At 35.2% G+C, this 14,989-nt stretch overlaps 1 protein-coding gene across 5 annotated transcripts in view; it reads right to left on the reverse strand.

Moving 5' to 3' along the window:
• Positions 1–14,989, reverse strand: part of LOC149535137 (P-loop containing nucleoside triphosphate hydrolases superfamily protein) — a 280,366-nt gene that overhangs the window by 80,298 nt on the left and 185,079 nt on the right. For all 5 annotated transcript variants that reach the window (XR_016358029.1, XR_016358030.1, XM_089807307.1 and 2 more), the window contains one exon: positions 4,839–4,893. Coding sequence is in view for 3 of the 5 variants with exons in the window: in XM_089807307.1 (XP_089663433.1) it covers positions 4,839–4,893 (55 nt within the window). In the remaining 2 variants the exon portion in view is untranslated. The remainder of the gene's footprint in view (positions 1–4,838; positions 4,894–14,989) is intronic.

Raw genomic sequence — 14,989 nt, forward strand, 5'->3', positions numbered from 1 at the left:
TGTTACCTTCATATGGAAACGAACAACATGTATTTTTTCGACAAGTAATACTAGGATGGGTGACCTCCCAGGAAGTCCTTGTGCTTCACCTCTGTGAGCATCACCTAGATCCAATGAGTGCGAAGTGTTCCATTTATTGTCATGAGAGATGGATTCATGCTAAGTGCTTCATTTATTGTCATGAGAGATGGATTCATGTGAATCACTACTCATGAAACATGAGTCAATGAGTTTGACTCAAAAACTACACAATTAAATCCTGATAGAAATATCACAATGTATTTTTTTCGTTCATTGTACGGTCACTTGGAATCACCATACTGTTGTCTTTACCTCACTCGGCGACATCTTTATTATTGTACCCCTTCAATGTACAGTATGTTTATTGCATCTTTATCTTGCTTGTCGGCACCTCTCCATTCACTCCCAAATTATTGCCAGGTGTGTCCTAACCACTGAAGATGGACCAATCATCAAGAAGAGGTTTGAAATTCCACATCGACATTTTGTCCAAGATGTAGAGGATTATTGTTTGAATGTTTTCAGTGCATTGCATAGACCAAAGGGCATTCGATTGAATGCATACACTCTGCCCTCTACGAAATTCAGTTTCAACCTATCCTCCTCTACGATAGATATTTCGTTATACCCAGTGAATCCATGCATGAACGAGTACATCTTGTATCTTGCAACCTCCTTGAACATCATATCTGTAAATGGGATGGGGAAGGAATTCTTTATGGTCAAGGCATTGAGGCATCGAAAGTTGATGCAAATTCTAATTTGGTTGGCATCTTTCTTCAATGATATCACTATCGAGGATAACTATTCACTTGTCTACACCTTAAAGATAATTCTTGCCTTAAGCATTTGCTGAAATTCCTCATTCACTTTCGCTATGTAGCTTTTGTTCGTCCAATATGGCCTTTTCTGTACAGGTAGAGCTCTAGGTACCAAGGGGATGCGATGTACGCACAACTCAAGTGGTACACCCTTGAGGTCTTCGTAGGTCCATGGGAATACATCCTTGTATTCCAGAGCATAGGATCCCAATCATCCCCTACTAGTATATTGCGTGGATTCTCCTCATCCCTAAGGTTGGTGATCTGCAACGATGGTTCCTCATATTTGATCAACTTTTCTATCTCAAATTTGTAGGCTGGACTTTTGTTTGCATGGGCCTCTCCTTTGCATTCCATGTACTCTAGCAAGAACACATCTTTCTCTGACACTTGTTCTATTTCCTCCACCCCTAACATTAAACTGTGAAAGAGCTCGCAGTCTTCCATTTGCCAATGGAAGAGTCCATTAATCAGGCTTATGTCATACTTTGAACATTCAAACAGCAACACCTTAATGATTAGAGTGAAATAGCATGTAAAATACTATAATGGTTAAAGAAAGAACGACAACTTCATATGCAAGATGTCAATATGAAAGCAGCAACAATGGAAGCTGATCATTGATTAACAAAATAAATAGTCATTCCTTTATTAAGCCAATGATAAAGCAGTTTGTATATTAAGACCAAGTCAGTGATAAAAGGGTGTGATTCATTTTTCTTTTGACGCAAAAAAGACTAGAGGGCAACGATAGTTACAAACACCTGGAGTAGGCAACTAGATCAACAACACTCATATAGAGATTGGAGAATGGAACCCTTTTGGTTTCTTGTAGGCAATGTAATCCAAAGATTGGAGGATGGAACAAAACACTTAAAGTTTTTAACTAGTTCTACACTATTATTCTATTCATGTAATCTAATAGCTTTTTTATTATCATTAGTCTATACATATATTATAGAAGACTTTATCAATAGAACTTAACTCCAAGGTTATTATTAGGGTTTTCCCTAAGTTACCAAGTCATCCATGCTAGATACTTGTGGTGTCAAGGCATCCTTTTTAATCTCGGTAGCCCTGTCTTACTTTTCTTGAGCGAGCCATATTGCACCTTATGATGAATCTTGCCTTTCTTGGCCAAAGAAATTATCTAGGGCTGCCAAAAAGTAAACTGCTCAATTGCATAGTTGGTAGATAAGATGCTTAAATCGCTGGCAAGAAATAACATTCAAGTTGAACACAAAGCTACATGAGCAGATTTGACATCAAGGGGGATAAAAGAGAAAAATCTGATGTCAAAGAGCAGAATGTTGACAAAGTCTTAAAAATTGGGAAAGAAAAACTATTAATTTGTGATATTGCTATCACGAGTTAACTGTGTAGTATTTAGGTCAAACTCATTGACCCATGTATCATGAGTAGTGATTCACACATGAATCCATCTCTCATGAGAATAAATGGAACACCTACCACTCATTGGATCTAGGTGATGCTCATACCTCTATGAGCATCACCTAGATCCAATGAGTGCTAGGTGTTCCATTTATTCTCATGAGAGATGGATTCATGTGTGAATCACTACTCATGATACATGGGTCACCTCTGTGGGCATCACCTAGATCCAATGAGTGCTAAGTGTTCCATTTATTCTCATGAGAGATGCGATTCGTGTGTGAATCACTACTCATGATACATGGGTCAATGAGTTTGACCTAAATACTACACAGTTAAATCCTGATAGCAATATCACAATTTGACTTGCTGTGGAAAATATCGCCTACTTATCAAAACTATTCATGCTGGCGATGCCAAACTATTGCTGATGAAATATCTAAGTTGTCGCTGAGTATAACAAATAGTTTGTATTGAAAATGATATACAATTTTTGTTGAAGTTAACAAATAGTTGCTAATGAAAATGAACAATTGCTTTAGTTGCCAATTAATGCTGGTACAGGAGTCAGGTGCATGGATGTGTGAATTCGTTTTTGGGGGATATTGGATGCATTTGGATGCGTGCACACGCGTGTGTGTGTGTGTGTATAGAGAGAGAGAGAGAGAGAGAGACCCAAGCACAAAGAAATGCAAGAAATACAAAATTAAATCATTTGATAGTATGATACTTAATCATTGATCAAGATAAGTATTACATGCCAATTGATAGTTCACTAAATATTTAAGTTATCAAAGCAATCTAACATTGCTAAATGGATTTGAAATAACTATTAAAAAATTGATATGTTTATAAAATGTAAACTATATCAAAATATATGCTTTAATTTTTATAATACGCTTTAATATTATTAACAGAATTTATGATAGTTTGATATTCTGGAAAAAAAAATTACATATGTCATAAATAGTTAACTGGATTAATATCTTATTTAAATAATTATATACATAAAATAATAAATTATCACAATAAAAAAGGACTCAAGTAACTTCAACCTCGTCACATAAAGTGCAGCGGTTGATATCTGTTTTAATGTCATTCAAGGGCCTTATATGTGTGCGACAGCTGTATAATTCCTCCTCCTTGGTGAATAACTTAGACTAGTGGAAGATGTAGAATTTGCTGTCCACAAACTGAATCATAGCCTATGATATTTTGTATCCCCCAACTCTTTTGCAGACTATTCCACCACACTTATTATATGATACAAGGGATAAATTCCAGACCTTTTGAATTGAAAATATCCTGACAAAAAAGAAATATTTGGGAATTAGGCTTTAACATGAAATGCTACTGGTGAGGAACAGATTCAAAGTTGAGAACCCTACAACTCAACCCTACACTTAACCAGTTTACTTCCATTGGGAGAGAGATAATTGACACGATGCTAACCAGTATTAACCATTATTTGATTTAAAATGCAATTGGATGTGTGGGAATGCCCCCTGGAGGCGCCCAGCAAGTGCATCAAGGGACTGTGGATACCCTGTGGATATGCTGGAACGCATCCACAGGACATCCACAGCCCTGGGCTGTGCTTCCTGGGCACTTCGTGTTTACTTCCATATTTAGGGTAGGGGAGAGAGAATCAGTGACTTAGATAATTGCAGATAACAAGAAAGGGTAGGTGCTAATAAAGACATTTTAATATATTTTGTTGGAAATTTGGCCAAAGTTAATAAATGCGGATTCTATTCTAAACACTATTGTCTAGCCACCCACAACCATGTCTAGGAAAAAAAATCTATGCTATTTTTAATGCAACAATTTGTACTTATATGTCCCAGATCTTGGTTTTATTTTCAGTTTAATCACCCAATTCAAAAACTGCATATAACATGACTTATTTAGGATTGTTTTATATGTTTTTCTCGCGTATTTTTAGGGGATCCACATTAGATGCACTGTTTCAGTCTATTTGGAAGAGAATTCGAGGAAAAAATCAGATTTACTTTCAGATTCAAGGCAGTGGATATTCATATAAGAATAAATAAAAGATTTTGGGTCTGTGTATTAATTTCTGAGCTGCCTTTTTCCCATGCTAAATTTGCCAACATTGAGTAATTCATTGCCACAAAACCGACATATATGCTACTCTTGATTCATTACTCATTTCTTATTTTTTCAAGCATTTCTGTTTAAGAGGAGGAAAACATTCACACTATCATTGCTCCAACACATGATTTTCAAGGCATGAGAAAAACATACACTGCAATACATTTTCGAACTCTGGCAGGAAGATAATCACAGATTTCCAAGGCTTTCACATTCATAATTTCACTATTAAAAACTGAAAAAAATTATTCTAACCGTGAAATCCATCTTAAATGGATTTTTTCTTGATTATCACAACTAATTCAGTATCAAAGGCATGAAAACTCCACAAAAACCACTTGATCTCTTGTATTCATTTATTTCTCATCTCTTCCATAGCAAAGCAATATAAAAAATAAATCTGAGATGTTTGGAGCAACATCATATTGACAGATATTGCAGTTATGTTACCATCAAAAGAAGAGTACTTGCAGTGTAATGGAAAATAACCTTATCATCTTGGTATATAGTTGCAGTCGCTTCAATATATGCGACAGCCTGATACCTAAGACAGTGTACATGGCAGCATATCAAATATCGGATCAAACACAAAACATGAAAATAAGGATATAGATCAGTAGATAAATAACAGATGAAAAATAAATAAAATGTTTTGACAAATGTGGAAACAGTTTGGTATTGTTAGAAGAAGGCTCAACTCATACATGATATTTTTGTCTATCATAGTCGGCGCTTTAAAGCCGTGGGAACTCAACAAACATGTAAGTGAATATCATAATCTCAAGAAGAATAAACCTAGACATCCTTGTTATTTTGCACTAAGTATTTCGATGAAAATGAACTATTATAGAGCTCCATTGAAGGCACAGGAACCCAGCAACAAAAAACTCCTATCCATGAATAAGAGAGGAGTTGAAACTATAACAATACAACACAAGAATCTATGGAACTCGAAGCAATACTTCTATACAATCCACTCAAAGTTTGGTGTTCTATATGAAACATGGAAATATATGATCTTCTCATCATGAGGCAGTTTCCCAGTATTACAGCCAAGAAAAGGAATAGCAAGGTAAAATTAAAGGTACTTAAACTTAAAAGTAGGAGGCTTATCTTCACACCACTGATTGTCATTTAGATTTGATGCAGATTAACTATAGCAATGACATGAAGATAACTATAGAAGGCATGCACATGAATAAATTTCCATAGCTTTTGTTTTAGTTTGTTATCAATGATAAATTTATTGTAGAATTGTTAGAAAGGCAGCATCTAGCAATAAGTGGTTCTTCTTTTAAGTAATTGAGAGAGGAGAAAAGCTTCAAAGTCAAAGGACGGGTTACAGATAGGCTGAGGTATTGCAAACACAATAATGATTGCCAGTGTCATATGAAGGCTGTCTAGAAAAAGTTAAGCCATTACAAAAACTGGAACTTTATTTAGTACTAAGAATATTCAGGGAGAGAAACACAGATGACTAGACAAAGACCTATACCAGAACCACTATAACAAGAATCAGACTCGCCTTTGACTTTGCATTCTGATTTTTAACCGAGACTCAGATTGGGTTCCCAGATTCAGCCAAGAAAAAAACTGAAGAATCTATCAAATATAGAGAATTTTAAGGATTAAAGATCATTTCTGGCAAATAAAGTACTAAGAATATTCAGGGAGAGAAACACAGATGACTAGACAAAGACCTATACCAGAACCACTATAACAAGAATCAGACTCGCCTTTGACTTTGCATTCTGATTTTTAACCGAGACTCAGATTGGGTTCCCAGATTCAGCCAAGAAAAAAACTGAAGAATCTATCAAATATAGAGAATTTTAAGGATTAAAGATCATTTCTGGCAACCTTTAATATCTGAACTTTGAAGCTACATTACTAATCAAATTAAAGTTAATTTAATCACATACACTAGTATAAATCAATCAGACAAGTAAAAAAGAAGATTTCCACTCAAGGAAACAACATTTCAGATATATTAATTTTGTCCAGAATTTAATTTGTGCAAAAAACACTGATTATTATATAAATGGCAACTTAGGCAAAAATCAGGATATAGAGTCATGAGAGAAGATTTCCACTCGAGGAAACAACATTTCAGATATATTAATATTGTCCAGAATTTAAGGTGTGCAAAAAACACTGATAATTATATAAATGGCAACTTAAGCAAAAATCAGGATATAGAGTCATGAGCTATGGTAGAAAGGACCATGTATCTCTCAACCCAACATTACTAGCTCTATGTGGAGTCATACACTTGTACCTCAGACAAGTCTATTGTAATGCTCCACTTTCGGCCCAGCCATTTGGAGAGAAAAAAATCCAATTAATTCAATGAAGCTGTCTAAATTAATGTTTTTGTGCAACTTGTATTTAATTAATTATAAATTGAAAATTTTAGTTTGATGAAGTGACTTACCTGGGGCCAAAAGAATAGTATCAAATATTATGAAGTCACTTTCATGAGCAAAGAAGTTAATATTTTGAAAGTGAATTTTTAATTAAAATTGCATGAACTTCTAGAAGGGCTTTAAAAGGAGGATTGTGAAAACTCATTTGATCCTCTGGATTGTTCATTTTGGAGAAACCTCTCTATGAGAGTCTGCACCATGCTCAGCTATTCAGACTAGGATGAAAACCCCAAGGCAAATATTGATTTTGTAGAGTAAACCCAATTAATCAATCATTGGTGAATTTGTACAAGACTTACAGGTTTGTATCTTACAGATTCACAGATTTGCAGGCTTCAATTCTCCAGGTACAAATTAATTAAAATTTTCCCGAAAATAATTAAGTTCTTAGTCTGGTACGTAAATGATGAAATGAAGCAAGAAATGTTAGTGAACGTCTACTTATTTAGATTTAAATCAACTGAGATAGAAAACAATTGTACTCTTGACTACATATGTAATCCCATCATAAGGCTATACACCCTTTCAATACTAGAAGGAATGTTGAATTAGATGAAATCGAGGGATGGAGGAGTTTAAAGATTCCTAAATATCCAATGTGGCACTCACAAGTTTCTAACACAACTTTCAAAATGGTCAACGAATGTAAAGCGAGCTTCTAATAAAGGCCCATGACCTCTAAGAATGTCATCCCTTTTACATAGCAGGCTCTAATATCTCCAGCCTTGGACCACTTTCATTCAACATATAATAACATAAGACCGGCAATGGGTCGCAGTCCTTGCCCAGTTATTAGTAGAAGTTAGTAGATCAGGGGAGTTAGTATATCCATCCAGATAGTTAAGGAAACTAAAGTCTAACAAATAAGATAGTTTCCTTAAATAAATCTTTCCAGTGAACAAAGGAGAATCAACATAGCATCGATACCGATCATGTATCCAACACAGAGATCAAATGAGATTTAACATATCGATAGACATTTCCAGCAATTACCACTTAGTTGTATCGATCCATTACAAGAGATACAATAACACAGTTGTATGTCCATTTACATGGGGAATCAATAATATGGTAATTGGCTGAGTCCAGACCAACAATCATTTACAAATGATTTGTTAAGTAATAAACAAGTGGTTGTGAGATAATATAAATGTAACTGAAGAGGTATCTGTTGGATGTTAGAAGAGAATCCTGTTAGGAATTGTTTATGCTTATGTTTGGCATTAATGTTTTGTCATTGATGTCAACATATATTTCTATCAGACAGTGTTCCTGCTAATGAACAGTGCAGAAAGAGTTTTGGTGAAGACATAGTTTGTTGAGCTTGAGGTAGCAAACCTGATGGGATGATGTTTAGTGAGACTACATGCTATGTTTGTCATTGCATGTGTTTCTGAGTTTATTTGGAGAAGTTACAGAGGTTTTGTTGAAGACTGGTTTCAAATAGTATTCACTGTGAACTATTTCAGACAAAGGTATCATAAATTCTTTGGTGAGTTTTGGTGTAATAGAATCTTGGTCTGCGCTTCTGGATACATCGTGATGACTTGGATTTGTGTCTACTCTTGGATTTGTTTGTGGATTGAAGACTGGGAAATCAATTTTCTCATTGGACAATGAAAGGAAATTATTTTCTGCCCGACTCAGTCAGAAAATGTGTTGATTGGATTATTATGATTAATTGTTGTTAGGTAGTGTGTTATTTGATATTGTAATATATTCTAGCTAACACTTATGGAATGGCATTGGTTGATGTAATTTAATTTATGTTTAGGTCTTAAATGATCCAATCTAATAAGAGTTAGACTTATATAAAGAAGTGAATTCGTAAGTGTGCTAATGGAGAGAATGACATGATGCAAAGCTGATTATGCAAAATTGAATCAGCGACAGAGATCAGAGTTATATGAGCAGAGGTATGACTGGAATCTAATAATGTACTTCAAAGGAACTGTATTGACATAGTTGATGCTTTTTCATCTCAATGGATTGTTATTCACTTATTGGGTTGTTGCCATTGTTGTAATTGAATTGATTGAAATTGTTGTCCAATCAAGGTTGTTGCCCTTTTCGGTATTGAGCAGTGGGCTCCAGGCGAGTGCCCGAAAGCATGTGCATTCCTCATCAACCTTTAACAGAGTTTTAAATGTGCTAATACGTCATCTAATGAGTTTGATCCCCACCATGCTTTTTCCCCTCAAGGTATTCCATGCAAAATCCTCTGGTGTTATGTGTTATGGTGTTATTTGCTTTGCATTGAATTTATGTTTTCAGATCTGATGCACAGTGAATGGTTTAAAGTTTTAATTTTCTCACAACTGATCTGATCCCCCCCTCCCCCAATTAGTTGTGGATTGTGCATTGTTATTCCCAACACTATCTTTAAGCAATGGAAATAATTAGGGAGATTGGATGCATCCCATTATCACATCTATTCATTCCTGAAGTGTGGGAATATGACGACATTTGGATTGTCTTCCCCAATTTCAAGTACATATTACTTCTCTTTTCTTATCCTCTTCAATATGCTTTCTTTAGAGCCGATGGCATAATTGGCTTACTGGTGCAAGTGTCAACAACGTATATCAGAGACAGTGTCTAAGGGATTGCACAGTTCGGATTGTATATCAGAGATAACATCCATTGAAGTGTAAGTATGCATCAATAACCAAACATAGCACTAATTGCTTCTAAATGATTACTTTCCACTACATAATATTATTGATTTATCAGATATCACAGAATTGCTAAAAGGAATAAATATCGATTAAATGCTTCCATTCTAGATCAGAAATAAGTGAATCAACATAATCAATCTATAACTGCAAATGATAGCATAATCGATCAATCAGCCATTATAATTGCCATATACAACATATTGTAAGCATCATAACGGTATATCAGACATTAAATATTATCAGATAACTGTCAATGCACATATATTTTCCATTGAATATATATCAGAGATCACATGGATAATCATTTATCTTCCACTACTTGCCTAATTAATAGTCATTTGACATAGTAAGAAGGGGAAATCAGAGTAATAGTCTGAGAATTCTGTCATCACTAAAAAGGGAGAGATTACAATTGGTATCAGAGCCTAGGCTTCTCTTAGTTTGATAAGTTGATGAGCAAGAATAACTTAAGACATACTTCCACAACAGATCCATACAAAGTTCTAAAGACAAACAAAGCATGGGTGAAAAAGACCATTAACAGGAAAATGGACCAATTCCTTATAGAACAAAGAGATGCCAAAAAAAAAATAGCACAACTGTTGGACATATTAACACACATAGAGATAATATATCTATCAACAATAATGGAGGAAAAAGAAGACAAGATGGCCAATCAGAAAGTGGGAGTCCAAAAAGTGAAAATACCACAACATGCTCTAGAGCAGAAATACCCACTTTTACCTCTCAAAAAGACCAATCAGAGAAAGCAGAACCAACTCTCCAAGATCAATTCAAGCAAGATTGGATTGATAGTGGGTTTCTGACCAGTGTGTCCTTGAAAGAGTACATGGAACTAAGGATGAAGCATCTACCCTGTAAAGGATACAAGAATGGACATTAAGAACTTAGAGACAAGGTAGGCATATTGATTGTTCCATATTTTGATGGAACAAACAACACTGTAGCAAGAGCATGGGTACAAAAACTAGACAATTACTTCAAATTAAACACAATAATGGACGAGGAAGTTATAAATTATGTTTCCCTCTACTTGGACAGAATGGGCCCATTGTACTGCTCCCTTTTCTAGGCCACTAAACTTTGATGAATCCTTAGCCCATTTTGGCCTAGTCTTGTGGGCTAACCAAGATTCCATTGGGATAAGAGTGAGTTTTGACCTAAGCAATTCCAATTTCCAGCCAATTGGGGTTGTTTCAGTGGGGCTTCTAAATACTTTCTATTTGTAGTAAGTTAGTAGGGCTCAGTATTCTTGGCATTTCAATGTTGAACTATGAGTGTCTCATAGAGACCTATCCAACAAGCTATCACACATGATTGCCCAAGTCCATCTGATCAGTAAATTTTAATGTCTGAAGATTAAACGGTTTATTAATAAAGCGACTATTAAACTTAAGTTCATATTACATAGCTCACTTTATTATCATAAGAGCACTTTATTCATTAAAGTGTGAACCAAGATTTTTATAAGGAAATAAAAAAACACTGAAAGGAATGTGAAAAGTCACTAGGTTGTCCTTAAAAGAAGAAAGAGAGATTGGATTATGTTTTGATTTCTTCTCTTGGAGAATTTGGAAACTCAACATTAACCCAATTTGCAGATGGAAACCCTCAATCTTCGAGGCAGTGGACAGAAACCCATTGTCGTGTTGGAGATATCACACAAGTATCTCACTTATGCTTAAAAGAAGAAAGAGAGCTCATTTGTAGCATGCATGGATTACGTTTTGATTTCTTCTCTTGGAAAAATGGGAACTCATAATTAAGCTAGTTTGAGGATGGAAACCCTCAATCTTGGAGGCAATGGACGGAAACCCATTGTTTGTTGGAGATATCACATAGCTATCTTACTTGTGTTTAAATTTGTGTTTCATATTATCCAATCTGACTATAGTTTTTTGTGTTAACGAGTGAATCTCGTTATTATACTCTTGAAGATTGATATGTAATAACATTTCTGAGATTACTTTTTATCTAGGTATTTTCTGGTATTATGCTGGACAATATGAAATCTATTGCATGAATTTATATCTTAATGTTTTTGAAATGTAGTTGAGAAAATTCAGGGAAAATTTCCTACAAGGAGCATTATTGTGGTATCAAGGCTAGATTTCTTGGAAGCCTGTGAAATTTTATGAGACGAATTTATAGAAAGTTTCATTGTCCGAATTATCTTTGTGTTGGACAAGATGAGTTTTAATTTTAACCGCTCAATCTCTATTAGAGATTAATAATTTACTTTTTCTAGGCTTCTACATATTATTGGGCTCTTAATTATTTGAGGAACCTTTCATAAAATACAATATTATCATTTCATTCTATTTGGCAATTATCATTTGCGACTTCTACTAAAGTTGATCCAAAAGGATCCAGAAGAACTGGAAATTTCAGTCTCAGAATCTCACAAAATAAGTATCATAATGAAGAACTCATAAAGTTCAACCCAACACAACTTGAATGCGGTCTAAAGCAGCTCATACACAAAAGTTATGCATGGTCAAAAAAGCAAACCAGAAGGTAAAAAAAAAGTCAAAAAATGATTGTCTCAAATCCAAGAGAAAATGGTACCAAGTTGTAGAGCTCGTCGCACTAATTCTTGAACTGCATCTGGTTTCCAAAACAGAGTTTGTATGCAAAAGATATGGCCGGTCAAAGTTGTTGAGGAAAATGGTTGACCAAATGACATCAGCATGATGTCAACAGTATGTACAGATGACATGGCATGCTGATTCTGCAAATTTGACAAATCAAAAATTAACATGTGGTCAATGGGCCCTTAGTCTAGCGGCGAAATTGAATGGTTCTAAATGAGCCCGCCATGGATCAAGTCTCATTGAGTGCGTGGCTTCAACATTATAAGGGATGAGGTCAGGATCATGCCTTGGGCAGATTTTAGCAAAATGGATACCCCTCAATCCTTGGCTCTTAGCTAAACAAGTTCTCCGAACCTTCAACAAATAAAAAATTTAAATGTGACAGCCTGATAATGACTTGGCAGATGATGTAGGGTGACATGGAAGGGCGAGGTGATGTGGCATTGTACATGACCGACCCAACTAGATGTTGACACATGTCCTCTTATGCCCCAATCATTTCATGCCACATGGTGCCTAGGTGGTGGTGTTATCCGATTGTTTGCATCAACAAAAAATTAGTCAGAGGGGTTCGAACACTAAATCTCTCCTTTACTCCTTGCCATTACACCATGCGGTAATTCCAGTATTATTGTTGGTGGTTTTGTTCTATGTTGTGACTAAACATGGCAAATGTGTAATGTTCCATTTTGAAACATTAGAAATATTGAAGTCTTATTTTATGCAATATTAAATTGACTCTGAGACTTAGGCTCAAAATATTAAAAAGATCGATTTAATGCTATTTAAAGGACAAAGGGGCAAGGAGAAACAAGACAAAATGCCTTAGGGAAGTTGAAGAGCCACAGGAGATTAAGACGAAAAAGAGAAAGGAGCCGAAGAGTCTTGGTTTGTGTATTAAAAGGAGAAAGAGGCTCATTGTTGGACATGCTTGATTTATTATTCAGTTCAGTGTCCTCTATTGCGAGAGTCTCAGAAAGCTTCAGCTTTCAGCTAGTTGGAGGACGTAGCCCCTCATGCTAGAAGGCAGTGGACGCAAACCAATTGTCTCGGGAAACATCACTTCAGGTGTTTCATTCGCACTTACAACTTCTTATCTTATCATTCCAATCCAACTGTTAAATCTGTATTTAGAATTGGTTTCTGTGTACTAGTTATCGTATTGCTGTTGTATAATACAATAATGTTTTAGTTGTTGGTTGTTATATTGCTGCTGTATAAGGCAATAACGTTGTTTAAAGAATTAATAGTTTTTTGGTTCATCTCATCAGTTTGTAATTCATGGTTATATGTTCGACACCTTGAATGTTATTTTGGAAATAACAAATTGTTATCTTATGAAGAAGTCTTTCATTTTGTTGCTGTCTTGTAATGCATATTCTTATAATTATATCTTAATATTATATTTATAAAGAAGTTGGATATATGCTGGTTGGACTTCTACTGTTTTCTATTGTATTCATAATACATCTGCAATATTCAGTTTTAAATATACTACAAAGCGGAAAACGAGATAATATCTGGAAAGGGGATAATACAATGGTATCAGAGCTATTGAACCTGCCATCCTAGTGGGTATATTCAAAGTTTTGAATCAGAGCTTAGTTGCAAATATCATGATAGAGTGATTGATATATATCAGGATGCGATTTATTCTGGAGTTTGTTTTTTTTTTTCTTTTTTGGGAACTCTAAGATTATAAATCTTTCTAGTCAAGGAAATGAAAACAATGGATAAGTCCCTACCCTGAGATTATGGTTGAAAAGCTTATAGATTGCAGAACCCAGCTAGAAGAACAAAAGTAAAAGGAGTCCCTGCATCATCTATTATTTGCTTTATGTGATGGATCTTTACCATTGTGACGGATTTCTTTACGAACGGTTCAGTTCAAATTGTTGAAGAGAGGATAGATAGCATATATTGTTTTTAAATTTTCAGAAAGAAAGGCACAAATATGCTTCCATTTTCTGTTGGAACATTCCCCAATTACAAAAGCTAGCTTTATCACTTTTCTAGATTCTAGTTTGATTACCAAGTGTAGGATCAAGAGAATCATAAGGATCAACTTGCAAGAGAAAAGGCTTGTCTGCATCATTTCAGTATTAGAGGATCCCATAGAAACAAGGGAGGAAGAGTCACGAGGAATGCAAGACATCAAAATGTTGACAAAAGACTCTAAAGATTAGATGCCGCTGAGGTTAGATTGAATGTAGATGATCTTGAATAAGAACAGGAGAACCTACGACATGCAACAAGGGCAGCTTATGCTATGGAGTAGTTCATTGAAGTTATAAACAGACCAGACGACTTGCTACCGCTGATATACAGTTACCACCAGTTCATTGGAGAATGCTAACACAATGCAAAGAGTATCAAACACAGAGGCAAACTATAGTCTGGCCATAGCAGAGGATTTTATCCATCATCTTAAGCTTTACTAATATCTCAAAATGGGTGGATGTTTTCTTTTCAGTAATAAAGAAGACTTTATCGAACTTTTAATATAGGCGTCAAGAGAATAAATATTTCATATGCCTAATACACAATTACGGTGCCCACTATAGTTTCCATGCAAGCAATTATCTCATTCGAAATACCTCAGAGGGTAAATAGTTTGGGCAAAATAATTGTGAAAATATTCGTTCTATTAGCAAAGGTCGGAGAGGAATTTCTGTAACGAAATAGGTTCAAGTTCAAAGAAGACCATTTAATTCCACCAAGCAGTAACGTCAATTCTTTTTCAAAGGTGTCGGGTCCTGCCTAGATGTAACAGTAGATGCAGAACTGTGATAGCCAACACCTTACCGACATTTGGAGTATAGTGTGCAGAGTAAAGAAAGTGGATTCCTTTTGGTTGACACATGTGGGAAATAGAGTGACACCTAGTGTTACATTTTTGCTACTGGAATTCTAAAATAGAA

This window comes from Cupressus sempervirens, chromosome 10 (assembly GCF_028749045.1).
Source record: "Cupressus sempervirens isolate cs-2001-9-10 chromosome 10, ASM2874904v1, whole genome shotgun sequence".
In the NCBI taxonomy this organism is placed as follows: domain Eukaryota; kingdom Viridiplantae; phylum Streptophyta; class Pinopsida; order Cupressales; family Cupressaceae; genus Cupressus; species Cupressus sempervirens.